General features: G+C 44.5%; 1 protein-coding gene across 7 annotated transcripts in view; it reads right to left on the bottom strand.

Moving 5' to 3' along the window:
• Positions 1–228: 228 nt before the first annotated feature.
• VPS13D (vacuolar protein sorting 13 homolog D) overlaps positions 229–16750 on the bottom strand; it is a 106308-nt gene continuing 89786 nt past the window's right edge. For all 7 annotated transcript variants that reach the window (XM_074558821.1, XM_074558820.1, XM_074558815.1 and 4 more), the window contains 3 exons: positions 6426–6557; positions 1981–2221; positions 229–950 (listed from right to left, as the gene is read on the bottom strand). In XM_074558821.1, the coding sequence (XP_074414922.1) occupies positions 819–950; positions 1981–2221; positions 6426–6557 (505 nt within the window). In that variant the 3' untranslated portion in view covers positions 229–818. The remainder of the gene's footprint in view (positions 951–1980; positions 2222–6425; positions 6558–16750) is intronic.

A 16750-nucleotide genomic window follows, 5' to 3' on the forward strand; every position in this document is an offset into this window, starting at 1 on the left:
TGAAGTCCAACAAGCTGGTAATCTCCTCTGCCCCCACCCTTCCTCCACCTGAGGGAAGGAAAAATCTGAAGTGAAATGTTCAATTTCCAAGGCTGCTCACTTCAACTACTTCAAAAACAAGTCAGAAAAGAGGCTTTGAGATGCAGACTGTGAATGTAGAACTGAATCTTCCCTGTATTATTTACCAAAATACAATTTTTTTTGTTAAAAAAGAGGCTGACATTTCAGTGCAAGACCAGGTCTCCTGTATTTACCTGTATTAGTGAGTTAAGAGAAAAAAAAAAAAAACAACAAAAAGCCCACCAAACAACCCAACCAATGCCCCCATATCACAGTGTTAATGCACCCTATTCATGGTGTTAAAGCTCTAAACCACAGGACACCTGTGCTCCAAAAGCTGAAATTAATTCTTGATTTTATTTTTTAAAGGTTTATCTACATTCCTGTACTGTGAAAATCAATTTTCTCAAGGAAAAAAAAAGAGAGAGAGAAGGGCTTCTGTCAGGTAGTGCAGTATGACTCAGTAGAGCTCCTTTAATTTCTTTACACAGTAAACAGACTCATATTTATACCAACACCCTCTGCAGTTGTATTTACATGACACTTGTACATATATACATGTTAGCAAAATACAGGGCTTCTCCCAGACCCAAAGCTGTGGCAGCTACACCTCTGGTGTACAACTAGTGCTTAAAAAAGAAAAGCCACCTCTTTTGTTTTCTCTAAATACTAAAATTATATTTTTTCCTTCTCTAGTCACACAGTCCTGGCTCCAGCCTGGTACTTGCAGCTCCTTCTGGCAGTGAGGAAATGGATTTTCAAGAGTCCAGCTCGAGATGCTCTTGATTTTCACTAAGTCTCAGCATCAGCTGCTGCTCATAATAAAGGCTCTTTGCATAGTTGATTTCTTGGGACACCTTTACTGCCAGAGCTTCTGATTTCACTTTCACCTGCAGAAAGAAAGGGGATTTTTCTTAATGTGCTCCTGCTGTAGCTAAAACAGAGTAGATTTTAGATTTGAGGTAAGGGACAGAAAGGTTTCACTTAGGCTGGAGCAAGCAGGAGGGTGAGGGAGCACCAGGTACACACACAGATATTCAGGAACACGGTGCCATATCTGAGGGTATTTCCTTTGCCTCCCCTCCCACCTTTTATCTGGCTGCTCTGTTTGGAATGTGAATGCCCTGGGTCAGGGGTGAGCCTGTAGAACAGCCCCTGAGCAACTCCTGAAATGGCACAGAGCACAAACACTGCTGCCAGCACCAGAGCCCTCACAGGAAAACTGCTGTGGGGAGGAGGAGACTGAACAGACAGCAAAGTGCCCATGTGGCTAAAAGTTAAAAACATGTCACAGGTAAATCCATGTTTCTGCCAGTTTCTGCTAGTTCTGTGCCGCCTGTGGGGATATTTTAGTGTTTTCCTTTCTTCAGCTTTCTCAGGAGTTCAGGGAGCCACTGAAACCTTGGCAGCAGCTGTTTCCAGTGCTGGCAGAACAAAACTTGTGCCTAAATCCCTGTGCTCCCGGGGGCAGGGTGCCTAAATCCCTTTGCTCCCAGGGGGAAGGGTGCCTAAATCCCTTTGCTCACAGGGGCAGGGTGCCTGAATCCCTTTGCTCCCAAGGGCAGGGTGCCTAAATCCCTTTGCTCCCAAGGGCAGGGTGCCTAAATCCCTTTGCTCCCAGGGCAGGGTGCCTAAATCCGTTTGCTCACAGGGGGAAGGTGCCTAAATCCCTTTGCTCCCAGGGGCAGGGTGCCTAAATCCCTTTCCTCTTAAGGGGAAGGGTGCCTCAATCCCTTTGCTCCCAGGGGCAGGGTGCCTAAATCCCTTTGCTCCCAATGAGGAAGGTGCCTAAATCCCTTTTCTCTCAGGTGAAGGGTGCCTCAATCCCTTTGCTCCCAAGGGCAGGGTGCCTCAATCCCTTTGCTGCCAGGGCAGGGTGCCTAAACCCCTTTGCTCCCAGGGCAGGGTGCCAGTGCTCACCATGGGCCGCTGCTGCGAGGGGCCGGGCATGGCCAGCCCGCTGCTCGTGCTCACTGCCTTCTTGGTGAGCTGGATGTAGACGTTGCCGTGGTCCTTGGACACCAGGCAGTGGTACAGGTCATCGTACCTGACCTCCAGGAAGATGCAGTCCCTGTCTGTGAAGTCTCCACTCTTCAGGAAGTACACGGCCTTGGAGGAGATGAGCACACAGTAGCTGTCGATGTTCTCCACGGCGATGAAGCTGCAATAAAGGAGAAAATATTGTTAGCTTAGAGCTAAAAATAGCAAATTAACAAGGGTCATCACCTGTTTGTGACCTTCAGAACGCCATCAGAAAATTTAGTGGTGCAACATGTACAATTCCTCTGTATTTAATTTAAATTGTTTGGATATGGAGCTTACGAAGGACGCTCTCACCTATTTATAAAAAGATTGTGCTGTAAATGAAATATTGGTGCAGCCTGCCTGGCCACCAGCTTTGGGCACTACAGGTACACATAAAAATGTCTTTTAGGAACAGTAATTTCCATGCTCTGGAGCACTGCAAATCCTAATGCTGAAGCTTAATGGCAACTTAACTTCAGTAAATGAAATTGCTGTAAATGCTGTAAATGAAATATTGGTGCTGCCTGCCTGGCCACCAGCTTTGGGCATTACAGGTACACATAAAATGTCCTTTGACAAGGACATAGGAGCAGTAATTTCCTTGCTCTGGAGCACTGCAGCAGTTATGATATTTTCTGAAATAATTTTTGTTTAAGATTTTTTCTCTTAGGAAGCTGAGAGACTTCAAGAACAAAATGCAAACAATGGTTACCTGCTGCTGTGGAATGCAACAGGTGCATCTGGGATTGGTCTCATGTGGTTGTTTCTAATTAATGGCCAATCACAGTCAGCTGGCTCTGACTCTCTGTCCAAGCCACAAACCTTTGTTATTCTTCTTTCTTCTTCTATTCTTAGCCAGCCTTCTGATGAAATCCTTTCTTCTATTCTTTTAGTATAGTTTTAATGTAATACATATCATAAAATAATAAATCAAGCCTTCTGAAACACGGAGTCAGATCCTCATCGCTTCCCTCATCCTCAGACCCTTGTGAACGCTCACAGAGCACTGCAAGTCCTAATGCTGAAGCTTAACTGCAACAAACTCCAGTGAATCAAATTGCTGTAAATGCTGTAAATCAAATATTGGTGCTGCCTGCCTGGCTTTGGGCATTACAGCTACACATAAAAATGTCCTTTGACAAGGACTTAGGAGCAGTAATTTCCATGCACTGGAGCACTGCAAGTCCTAATGCTGAAGCAAATTGTAACTAATTCAGTTCCAGAGCTGGCACATGAAAAGTTTGCAGACATTTATGACAACAGCTATCCTGTAATTCTCCTGTGCTTCTCTGCTCCCCACCCACACCTCCCTGCCTTCAAAACCAAAATCAAGCTGAACCTGCTGCCAGGATCAGTAGCAGAAAAGAGAAATTAGCTGTTTAACAAGGGGTGAGAGGTTAAGCAGCAAGCAGGTTTCCCCAGGGAGATTAGGCTGAGTGATGAATAGGAAGAGGGAGAGAAGAGTGAGTTAGGAATACTGAGAGTTATGATGGCTGAAAAGAATAAATGTAAGGTGCAAAATGGAAATGGAAGTTGAACACACAGATGTTTCTCCCCCACTTCTGGTTTACAAATGAAATGAACCTCATTAGAGGGGCTTTTAAAAAGCTGAAGAATTCAGCATTGAATGTGGAATCATAGCTAAGCAGAGTAATAGAGCAGTGCTAAACAGAGTGAAAAAGCTCTGCCAGCAGCCCCCAGGGCTGGGAAGCATCTGTAAAGGAGGATTCTGCTGCTGTCAGGCAGGTTCCCAATTGCTGCCCCCTGAGCCACTGCTCACACAAACCTGCCTGCTGTCCTCACACCCTGCAGAATCCCCCACTGGCTCAGAAATCTGTGACCTCTGTCACTAACTCAGCGTTTCTGGTAAACAGAAGAGTTCCCAAATCTCCAAATGCACCCTTGGCTCTCCCAGTTAAATATCACTGCACACACAAGCTACTCTGATCTGTAGTTAAATAAACCCAGAGCTATAAAAGATATGTTAATAGCCAAAAATATGGCAAGAGGTCAGGCCATAGTTTCTTTTTGTGGTATAAAAGGATAACTGCAGGAATTCTGTATTCCAATCCTCTCAAAGACACTGCTCTGCACTTTCCCTCTGTGCCTTCACTCCCCTCACACCAACTCCAGCCCACACTGTCCCCACACTGTCATGTGCTGAGGACACAGCCTCATTAAAAAGGGTCTGGAAAATGCTTTGCCCAGCTCTAAGCTTGGATGAAGCTCCAGGAAGATAAAAATCTGTGTTTCTTCAAATAAAACAAACTGGGAGAAAAGTGGAGTTTGGCTTAGAGGAACCCAGGTGAAAGACAACATGAACAGAGCTCCAGACTCAGCACCTGCCCTGCAGTTTTCCATCAGAGCTCAAACACTTCAGGGTAAAGTTCTGCCTTTGAAATGAGTTAAATAGGATGGAGAGTGACATTTTTTATGAAGTGTCACAGAAAACTTAATTTGAACCCAGAGCAGCTGCAGAAGAACAGCCTGGTGCCCTGGACAGGCACATCAAACACAGAGTTTGAGGGAGGCAGCAGATCCGAGCAGGTCAGGATGCCACCAGGGCCACCAGGACACCCATGGGGACAAAGGGGACACTGAGAGCTGCTCCCAAGCCCAGGGGATGCACTGGGCACTGACCAAGGGCTGCATTTGCTCTGAAAGAGCAGCACACGATGCATGAACTTCTCCTTAAAAGACTTTTACTGGTGGCATGTATATATTCTGAGGAATGGAAACAGAGGTCAGTGAGTTAATGGAGAAGCCCAGAAACATTAGCTAATTTGTAGTTCAGGCTCTACATTTTGTTCTAAGTTTGAGTCATGCACCACTACCTTTGCTCTTGCCAGCTGTTTCTTTTTTCTCAGTGTCAAGTTCTTAAAACTGGTATTTTTAACCTTTTCAGATATTACTGCAAGATACAACTTTTTTATTTAAACCCATACATCTACACTATTAAAAATATCTCAAATTAATAAAATGAAAAATTAAATGAAACATGATCCAGTAGAACAAAGTAGAAGCAACCAGATCTCTGGAGAATTTGTGGGGTTCTTAACAACATCAGGAAGTAATTACACAATATTTTCCAGAAGTGAAACAGCGAGCCTAACTGGAAAAAAATGTGGAAACATTTAGTTAGAACAGTAGAGCAAGGTATTAAACCCCCTTTTATGGATTTAACTCTGAAGGAAAATATGCAAATAATCAGGTCTTCAAATGTGTTTCTGATTATGATACTAGGATAAAAGTCAGAGGCATAATTTTGTATTTATTTTCCATGACAAGAAACACTGTGTTCCTGCTGAATGATGTTTCTAATAGCCAGAGTCAGAGTGAATGAACAGTGTGACTTGGTGACAAAGGCCACTGAAGGGCTATGGGCTACACCAGGGATTGGTTTTGGTCACAAATTGCTTTTTCCAGAGCCATCCTGAATAGGCACAAAGATCCTGAAAGGAGATGGAAACAGGATACCCCAAATGTGAACTCACAGGGTGACAAGTGGCAGACTGCAATCTCTTCCTGAGGCAGAAGCTGCAGTGGCACATGGACACTGGTGACACCAAGTGACCCTGCTGAGCCTGTACCCCCCTCTGGCAGCCCCACCAGCAGCAATTCTGACCCTGTGCCTTGGCAGATGCTCTGGTGGGTGACAGACACAGCATCTCACACCCTGCCCTGACACAGCTGATCAGTAACTATGGTGGAGATCAGGCAAGTGATGAATTCTGCATTTAGACTCCAACTCAAACTGATATTCCCCCTGTAGAATCACAGAATAATTTGGGTTGGAAGAGCCCTCTGAGACCACCAAATCCAACTGTTCCCCCACCACTGCCCAGGCCAACCCATGTCCCCAAGTGCCACATCCACAAGGCTTTTAAATCCCTCCTGAGATGGTGGCTGCACCATTGGAAGCTGTGTCAGGGCTTTATGACTTTCCATGGATCAATTTACGCCAATAGCCAAGCTGAACCTCCCCTGGTGCCACTCCAGGCCATTTCCTCTCATCCTGTTCCCTGTTCTGTGGGAGCAGAGCCTGTCAGGGAGCTGTGGAGAGCCAGAAGGTCCCCATGAGCCTCCTTCCCTCCAGGCTGAGCTCCTCTATCCAGTGCTCCAGACTCCATTCCCTTCCCTGAGCACACTCCAGCCCCTCCATGTCCTTGCAGTGGTGAGGGCCCAGAACTGAACAAGTGTTTCAGACATGAAGATACGATGGCAGCAAACAGAACAGAAATGCTCAGGGCAGCTGTGGAAGTGGCTGTGCACTCACAACAGGATGGCAGCAAACAGAACAGAAATGCTCAGAGGAGCAGTGGAAGTGGCTGGGTACTCACAACTCATCCTGGATGTTGTCTGTCAGCTTGAAGAGCTGCTCCTGTCCCTCTGCTTGGCTCTCCAGGTAGCGGGGCAGGAGCCCCTGGGGTCCCCTGCAGCACCGCGGCTTCCGCACTCGCTCGGCCTTGGTCCTGCAGCCAGAGAGAACACAGAAATCACCTGCTGCAGCTTCTCCTGCCACTGACACTGCCTGCACACTGACTTCTAGGCTTCTTCAAATGCAAAGTCTTCAAAAATCCCAGGTCTGCAAAAGCACTTGGATCTGGAAGATGTGGTGTCTACTCACACATTTCTATGAGACGCAGAACCATACAATAATAAAAACAGAAGAACTTTATCCACAATGAAGTAGCTAAATTAGTAGGAAGAAGTGACCTAAGAAGTGCACAATCTCTTAAGGTTTTGGGATATATTTATCAGCAGTTTTACTGATTTGATAATTTATTCTTACTGCTCTAAAGAAAGTGTGCAAAAACCTAGAGAGGACTCTCATCAATGACAGTGCCAGGAGATTGCAAACTCTATGGTTATGGAAATAGGAACATGAAGAAGTAAAATCCTCATTAATTAGGATCCCCATAGCAGGGTTTAACACACTTTACCCTTCTGTGTGGCTATTAAAAATGACAACAAGAAGGACACACACTTGTGGGCTGACAGCTTCACACATTTCTATGAGACACAGAACCATACAATAATAAAAACAGAAGAACTTTATCCACAATGAAGTAGCTAAATTAGTAGGAAGAAGTGACCTAAGAAGTGCACAATCTCTGAAGGTTTTGGGCTGTATTTATTAGCAGTTTTACTGATTTAATCATTTCTTCTTACAGCTCTAAAGAAAGAGTGCAAAAACCTAGAGAGGGCTCTCATCAATGGACAGTGCCAGGAGACAGCAAACACCACGGTTATGGAAATAGGAACGTGCAGTTAAATTAGGACAGAAGAAAAATCCTCATTAATTAGGGTCCCCATAGCAGCGTTTAACATATTTTACCCTTCTGTGTGTCTATTAAAAACGACAGTAAGAAGGACACACACTTGTGGGCTGGCAGCCATCAGAGGTTGATATTGGCCACAGCACTGCAGAACTGCAGGCTCGGTTCCTCCCTTAGCAGAATTTTGTTAAAAAATAATACTCTGAATTCCTTCAAGCTCCTGGAACGCCCTGCCCCTGAAGAATTGTGTTACAGGCTGCTGAACCCTGCCTTATTCCCTGTCCCTTCCCAGCAGCATCACTCTGGGGCTGCTCCATGCTATTTCACAGCTCCTCCAGGCTACTGCTGTTACAAATTTCCCAGCCAAATGCACCATTTTGGGTCAGTGCTCTCCCTTCCCACCCTGACTCTTTGTAAAACCCTGCACAAGGAACTCCAGCCTGTGTGATCCAGGGACAGGAGGAAGGTCCCATGGAGCATTACCCTGCTTTTCAAGCTGCCCACCATCAGGAGAGAGCACTCACCTGCTGGGGTCCATGCTCTGCAGATGTTTTCTCTGGAGCCTCATTTCCTTGTCACCTCTCCCCCTCAGCAGCCCTGACCCACATCTGAAGCCTGGGCACCCTTTTAAAAATTGTTTTCCTTCAAGTTTTTGACAACTCTTAATGCAGTGGTTAGAGCTTTGCTATTAATGTTCTAAGGCTCTAGAACATCACCTCTCCTGCCCCTTAAATTCCTTAGGATTCACCTGAACCATTCTTGTCTTTCTAAACCTACACAAGAGGTGAACAACACATGCCTGCTTTTACCTATTAGAGTCTTACAAAGTAATAAACAAAGGTGTTTGCCTCCATGAATGCAAAATGTTGAGACAAAAGTTCCAGAGAAATTAAAGAATTCCAACCAGTATAATTCCCACCTTCCTGTCTGTCCCACTTTCTAACTTCCAAAACCAGGAAAATGGCAAAAAATCACCAATCAAAGAAGCCCCTGTTGGGTCTTAAACCTCTCTATGGCACCTACTGACAAGTTCAAAGAGTGACTGCCTGCAGCCTTAGGTGGGTTTTAATTAACAATGGCCAATCAATAATGTTTTACTGAGACTTTCCATCTTGGAAGGCTGGATAACAGGGACAGAGCAGCTGCACTGTGCAGTGGGTTTTACATGAACCATCCTGCAGACAAACACTCCCCTGTGCCAGCATTTCTAATATTCTGTAATATTCAACACACCAGCCTCTCTAATATTCTGTAATATTCAACATACCAGCCTCTCTAATATTCTGTAGTTCTGTAATATTGAACACATCAGCCTCTCTAATATTTTGCTATTCTGTAATATTCCACACAGCAGCCTCTCCAATATTCTGTAATATTCAGCACACCAGCCTTGCTAATATTTTTAGTTCCTTGAGAAGAGGGATCTGAAGCATTGCAAGCAAGACTACCCTAATGGGATAGAACAGGGCCTTTTAATCCCACAGACACTGTAATTTCAGGGAACACTGGTTTCTAATGTTTGGCTCAAAGCAGGTCAGAGAAAAAGCACCAGTGCTACAAAGGGCACCACAATGGATTTCTGAAGGTTTGGCAATTTCTGAGCCAAGGTTTTATGTTTTGGTTTTGTTTTTAAAATGGAAGAAGCACTTCAGAGAACAAGTTCAGTGTTCACTGTGCCCTCAGACATGATCCTGGTGATAACAGATCACTCCCTTCCTGGTGATAAGGCCAGCAGTTCTCCAACCCAGTGCCACTGGTGCTGGGCTCAGACTGCATGGATTGAATCCATCTCCCCCTTGGCAAACTGCTTTGTTTGGTCTGCACAGCTAAAAAACATTCCACACCACTTGATTTTTTTTAATCTAAAAATTTGTTCTACTGTCTCAAGTTACGTTCTGTAAATAATAAGCAAGCCTGGTGAAATCCCAAAAGCTGCAGATTTGTCAAGCAGAGCGGGCAGCAGTGCCCACATCTGGCTCCCATTAGCCAGGCACTCAGCAGATCTGCTGATTCCTTTTTAATAAGCACACAAAAGCAATCCAAGGCAGGAATGGCACAGCAGGGAATGGTGCTGCTGGATGGAGGCACAAAGGGCTGGGAGAGGGTGTTGGGAGCTTGGGATGAACACTGCAGCCCTGCCCTGTGCTGAGCAGTTCACAGAATCCTTGGAACGCAGCTGCACAGTTTTAAGCAGAAGTTTTGTAATCGAACACATCACCAACCTCATGAAGGAAGTGGTCAGATAGCAGTGAGGATAATTATTGACCAACTTACATTGAGAAAACTCTCCAAGAGGCATCCCATGCCTTCCAGAATCACCTGCCCTTGCTGCTTCACTCCACGTTCATCCACCCCACCAGGTTCTACCATCAGGTCTGCAGAGCACAGATCAGGATCTGTGATCCCTGCAGAACTGCATAAATACACTGTGGCTTTGAGAACAACTGTTACTTATCTCTGATGGTCTCTTGGACCTCAAAAGTTTCCCTGAAGTGTACCCCGAGTACCTTAAAACCAGTAAAAAATAAAATTTTGAAGGCCTCAAACTTTATATCAAAAGATGTTCTGCTAAAACAAACCATCCCTATTCTAAAATGATTTAGAAATTATTTACCAATTTACATCTTTCAGTTTCCTCAGTATCACACCCAGAATAATTTTTCATCATGATACAGCTTCAGGAAATGTAGCAACTTCTGAGAAAAACCAACATGGACAAAACCCCATGACCAACACAGTAATCACTGGATTTCATTTAAAATGTGTATCTGGGGGATTTCTCATCTGGGTGAGGGAACAGCAGTGGCAACCACAGATGTGTTCAAAAACCCAGCCTGAGCATGCACATCCCAAATCCTTCATTGTTATTTTGTTTTTTAAGTTAAGTTTTTTGATGTTTACATTTTTGTAACAGACTTTTTTATGCACTTCATGTAAATGACTTATTGTTTTGTATTTTTTTATGGAAGAAGAGGAATTTGATGGACTGTTGGTTTGTTTAGTGTCATTGGAGATGCAGCACTGTCATCCTCCTATCCACTGTCACTTTTGGAAATCTATAAATGTTAGAGTCAGAAATGACTTGGTATAATGACTTTCAGCATGGCAATGATTTTTATCCCCTTGAAATAACTACAAAAAAATCTTAATTCAAACAAAGGAAAACGGCAGGTAATGTGAGACACAATTCAAAAGCTGCTGGTATTTTCAAGAAATAATAAAATCAAACTATTGCTGGCTCTGAAAAAAGTCTGCTTCCTAAATACAGGGAGTGCTTTGTCTGAGGAAGCTTCAGTGCATTTCAGACATTAAAAGTGACATGATCTGGTAAATTAAGGGAGGAATAATCTTTATTTTCCACCATAAAATCCACAAGTAAAATACCTGGTCCACTTGTTTGAGTTGCAGACCAGGCACATGATTTCCATGAAATGCAGAATGAGGACAGTGCTTGTGGCACACTGTGCAAAGAACACTTGGGAGTGCCAGAACCAATTAAATGCTGAACAATGTATGCCTTAAAAATGGAGCTGAAAACTCAGCCATGACAGAGACAAACTCAATGCTGCAGCCATAGCTTGAGAACACGTGGATAACAAATGAAAACAAACGTGTGCCACTGGCAATGGGGTCTGTAGTGCACACTGCACCTCTGCACAGCACTAAAAATCCACTGTTCTCACAATTCTTTCCTCACAGATGCACTTAACTTTGTTTCATGTGCTGAAGCCATGTGATGAGCAGGAATATTCCCTGAATTCACTGAACAGAAGGGGAGAGACAGCAGGTTTTTGATGTGCCAGTTCTCAGCGCCTGAGAACATTTAATGCCTTGGGCCTAATTTCAGGAAAACATGTGGCAATCCAGATTCCCTATTCCCTGGTGATTCTACTGCTGCTCTGCTTCAAGGGGTCAGTGCAGTTGCCTCCCATCCTGTGCTGGACTTTGGGGTGCAGCCACTGATCCCAGAGATGCAGCAAAGCTCTGCCACAGGATGATGTGGAAACCCAGAATATTTCTGTGTCTGCTCTGGGGTGCCCTGACCCCCAGGGCAGCACTGACTCTGACCCTCATTCATGGAGAAAGTTTCCCAGACTCCAAGATAGACTGGAATCCACAAATGTGTAAAGTAGATTTTTAGTATGTTGTGGATGACAGCAAGATGGAGGGCACAGGGTGTCGTCCTGGGTTTCTTCTCCATGGGTTTGGGTGGCATTTTGTAATTGGGCAGAAAAGTCTGCATTGGAGGCTCTGTGGGATCAGTTATTGAGTTAAAAGGGAAAATAATCCAGGTGTCAGCTCTTAATGGGACAGTTTAGTCTGAAAAGCCCTTGTACCAAGAGATTGTGGCCATTTTTGTGGTGCTTTTCCAGCGCGCCGAGCCTGGTGTGGACAGCGTGCAAAACTTTAGATAATAATAAATAAGAACCTGAAGACTAAAATAATCCAGTGTGTCTCTCTTTTGTGACACAAAACCACTCCAGGAGGCTCTCCCCAAACAGGGGAGCCCCCTGGGAAGGCCCAGCCTGAGGCCCAGAAATCAGAGAATCAACAACAGGTACCTGGCAGGATTCACTGGCTGGTCCCAGCACAGATGCTGTTAAGGTGTGTTAAAATGCACACATGGTGCAGTCAGTTGAGTGCTGGATTTGGCATCAGAACATCTCAGTTAGATGCAAGAATGTGTAAAATCACGGGCCAGACAGCTCCCTGCTGACTGCACATCTGAGGAAGCTCACATGCGCCGTTTATTCCAGCAAACGCATGGAATATATGGTGCTTGTTAAACGTGCTCCCAAAATGCTAGTTTGAGGCAGAAACATGCAAATAAATGGTGCCTAGGGTTAAAACCTCCCACTTACAGTTAAATCCCTCCTCTTTGGAGGGATCTCCCAGCTCAGATGCTGCAGACCTTTAGCTGACCCGACGTGCCTTTAGGAGAGTACAGCATGCTCAAGGAGCAACTGTTTATCATGGAACTTGTTCCTGCCAGTTTCTTGGACATAGAGCTTTTCTCCCCCTTGCCTTTTCTTTTGTACACCAGATAAAAACAAAATTAAGAATTATTCCCTGGGTTTGCAATTGTACATAACCTCATCATGCTCCAAGTTCAAAAGGAATTAAGAGATTAATTAAGACACAATTTAATTGTGACATCCATATTACAAATCCAGCATCTGGACAAGGTGTATGAGCTTGCAGTATAGACAAAGCACTGACACCAGCTGCACTCTGGGCATTAACTTCTGGCCCTTGCCCCACCTGTGCCTGTAACAGCTGTAAACTCACACTTTCTCAAGCACTTTGGGAACATCAAGCTTAAGAAGTTGACAAAACACAACACTGCCATCCCAGCTTCCAATTCCCCCCAGACTCCTCCTGTACTGATTACAGGGATGAAAGCAGCTGTCACCTTCAAGGTTTCTTGTCAAACCAATGTGTTGAAAAATGCTCCCATTCACCTCCTGAGTGGATGTAAAATATGGTTCTCAGCAGGGATTTCCTGCAAACACCTGTCTGAGAACAGGAGCTGAGCAAAGTGAAACCAAAGTGCCCAGGAGCAGAACACTGCTCAGCCTCAGGGCACTGTGTGAGGGTTTAAAATATTAAATACTGTCTGCTGCCAGGCAGGGCCTATAGCAGATGGAGCATTGCTCTTATGTCTGTGCCCATGGAATCCCAGATTGATTTGGGCTAAAAGGGCCTTAAAGCTCATCCTGGGACCCAGGGACACCTTCCATTGTCCCAAACTGCTCCAAGCTGGCCTTGGACACTGCCAGGGATGGGGAGTCATGTTAATAATGGTCCCATCAATGCTGGTCAAGAAATATCCAGTTGCAGCAAATACAAACAAGGTCACTTCAAGTGTAAAATACTTCAATCTAACAGAAATGCTTTCACATTGTATTCCTGCCTTTCTGGGAAAGGGAAAAAAACCCAAATCAGGGGCCCTGCCCAGCATGGCTGTGCATGAAGGACTGTGTCAATCAACTCTAATTACTAACTTCTCTTTCCAACCCTCCTTTTAGATTTCTCAGTTACTACAACTAGGGATGCAACAGGCACAGCTCTAGCACAAAGCTCACCCAACAAACAGCTGCTCACAAGGTTTGTTTTGATTTTTAAAGTTTGCAGTTGCAAGAACAATTCAGATCAACTGGCTGTACTTACAAAACTGATAAAGAGCATTCCACATGTTAACAGCAACATTAGGTGAAAAAATTATCTATAAAAATACCAGCCACATGCTAAATGAGGTGACATCAAGGCAATAAATAGCTCCATCTGTATGAAAGAGTTTGCAGAACAACCCAGAAGACATCTCTGAACAAAAAAAGTAACACTGGATGAAGTAGTGCTGAAATAAAAGCGAGTTGGGCTAAAAAAAAAATAAAAAAAAGATCAGTTTTACATATTTTTCCACGATCACTTTATAAATCTGCTGCACATTAGAAATCAGACACACATGTACATTTTCCACAAGTACGGAAAGTTGAAGGTTTACATTTTAATAGCAGAGCGCCTGTTTGTGAATGGCAGCAGTGTATATTACAGGCAGTGTGAGAGGGTTAAACAGGACAGCCTCGACTCTTTATAAACTTTTGCCCTCTGGATATGTACTCATTGGCTGCTGTACAAGACTCGAGCTGTATTACACGCCTTAACGATATGGTTCAACTGTCGGTCAGGCTCGGGGCTGGCGCGGGGCCAGACCGCAATCAATGGGACACAAACCTCCCCCTTTCAGATCATCACGAAGGCTCACATTATCTCCTTTTTGTCGTGCTGGTTAAATTTATGGAGCAGAACCCCGAAGCTGCATTCCTTGGCCTGGGCCGGCCCACGCGGGCCTCCCTTTGTTTGGTACTGTAAGGAGCGTGCTTTGGAGGATTGCGGGGTTGTTAGTTCAGGCACTGACTGTTTGCTCATGACTGAAATGAAAAGAGTTCAGGGGAAGGGCAAAAGGACAGCACAAGTGTAAAACCCCATCCCAGCAGGCCCTGGGCTCCCATCTACCGCTCTGGTCTGGGACTGAACACAAAACCTGATGTTCATGACAAAGGGGAAAGTGTCTGCTAACAGGTAAACACCTGAGCAGCATCCGAGCCCTCCTGATTTCAGGCAAGCCTGTAATTGCTACATGTGGGGGTCCCAGTTGGTTTTTTTGGGTTTGGATTGAAAGCACTTGAGACAGTAATTTGTGTTCAACTCGAATATTTTTTATTTTTCTTTTTTAATTTTTTATTAATTTTTTACTTTAATTTTTATAATTTTTATTAGTAAAATAGTCTCACTACTGTGAGTTCAGCAGCTTTTCATTAGAAGGCACAAAATGGCCAACAATCTCTTGGTACAAGGTTTTTTAAGACTAAACAATCCAATTAAGAGCTGACACCTGGATTATTTTCCCTTTTAACCCAATAACTGACCCCAAAAAACCTCCAATGCAGACTTTTCTGCCCAATTACAAAATGCCACCCAAACCCATGGAGAAGGAGGAAGAAGAAACCCAGGACAGCACCCTGTGCTTTCCACCTTGCTCCCATCCACAATACACTAAAAATCCCAAACCCTCAATTTCTCACCAAGTGATACACCTACACTGCTCTCTAGAATCTATTTCCCATTTTTGTGGATTCTGGTCTATCTTGAAGTCTGAGAAACTTTCTCCATGGATGAGGGTCAGAGTCAGTGCTGCCCTGGGGGTCAGGGCACCCCAGAGCAGACACAGAAATATTCCCAGCGCCCAGAAGTTTGGGGATTTTTAGTGTGTTGTGGATGGCAGCAAGGTGGAGGGCACAGGGTGCTGTCCTGGGTTTCTTCTTCATGCTTCTTCTTCCTCCTTCTCCATGGGTGTGGGTGGCATTTTGTAATTGGGCAGAAAATTCCCCATTGCAGCTCTGTGGGATCAGTTATTGGGTTAAAAGGGGAAATAATCCAGGTGTCAGCTCTTAATTGGACAGTTTAAAAAGCCCTTGTACCAAGAGATTGTTGGGCATTTTGTGCCTTCTAATGAAAAGTTGTCCAACTCACAGCAGTGAGACTGTTTCACTGATAAGAAATAATAAACACCTGAGTGTGAACATGAACTGCTGTCTCAGTGCCTTCAATCCAGACCCAGAGAAACCCACAACCGGGACCCCCACACTTCCCTGCTATTTTTATGAAGTGAAAGTCCTAGAGAAAGGGTCAGAAGAGATGGTGAAAACTCCCAGAATGTGCATGAGATGTTTGTCAGTGCTGGGGCCTGAGCCTGACTCTGGCCTGCAGGGCTGTCCTGGAACATCCAGCAGGCACTGCTGGCCTGAATAAAGCCTTTGTTCCTTCCTGCTGGGCAGATGCTCCCAACTTATCCCACCTCATTCTGAGCAGGCAGATCTGTGAACTGGAACTGCAAATACTTTATGGCCCATCTTTGATGACTTTTAGCTGGTTCTGCTGATGCTCATGCATGAATATAATTATTTTCTTTTCCAAAGACTGTGCAATTCTATTCTAGGAGGCACCAATGCAGATTAATTAAATCTGCAGCTCTCTGGAACTGTTTCCCACAAAGCAAGTGTTACACAGACTACACCAAGACAGCAGTGACCTTTAGCAGAGATGCTGTGATCTAAAAAACACAGTAATGCCAGAAAACAGGAAACACACAAAACACTAAGAAGTGTTCCTTTTTGTTCCTTTTACTTTTTGGCCTTTGTGTCCTAGAGCTTTGGATGAAATAAAAGTTAGACAGAACATGCAGGCTCTAGAAATACAAATATTTCCAGAAGACATCAAACTTTCTCCCTGTCTAGCTGCATTGGAGTTAACAGTTAAATACTGTGAAGTGGGCACTCAGAATAAGAATTCCACTTTGTGAAGCAAATATTTCATGTCACACAAAATTTAGGTAGTAGAATAAATCTGTAGTAAATCCAACAAAGGATTTATCTGCTCTTTTCAGAAGGAGGTTCATAATTGCTTCTATTTCTGATGGACTATGCCAGGCCAACATTACATTGCCCTGGATTTAAGTGAATTGGGAAACATTAGTCACCTCCTACAAATGTCTGTGTGCCCAGAAACTTTCCCATGGCCTCCAGAAGTGCTGCACTGGAAAGGGAGCAAGTTCTGTACCCATTTTCAGCCAGCTCTCCTTTCACACCTGACCAGACTCATGCCACCCAATGCATTTCCCTCGTTAACTTGCACCTTTTCCAGGCCACTTACTGCACACAGTAACATCAATCTGAACCCAGATTTCTGCACTGAGCCCAGCCCAAGAGCAGCTTAACAGGAGCTGGGCATGGCTCAGTGGATGCAGCACCTTCCACCAGGAATGGAAATGCAGCTGCTTTTACCTGGAACATCATGGCACTGCTAACATGGCACATGTAACAGCA

Source organism: Zonotrichia albicollis, chromosome 25 (assembly GCF_047830755.1).
Source record: "Zonotrichia albicollis isolate bZonAlb1 chromosome 25, bZonAlb1.hap1, whole genome shotgun sequence".
Taxonomy (NCBI): Eukaryota; Metazoa; Chordata; class Aves; order Passeriformes; family Passerellidae; genus Zonotrichia; species Zonotrichia albicollis.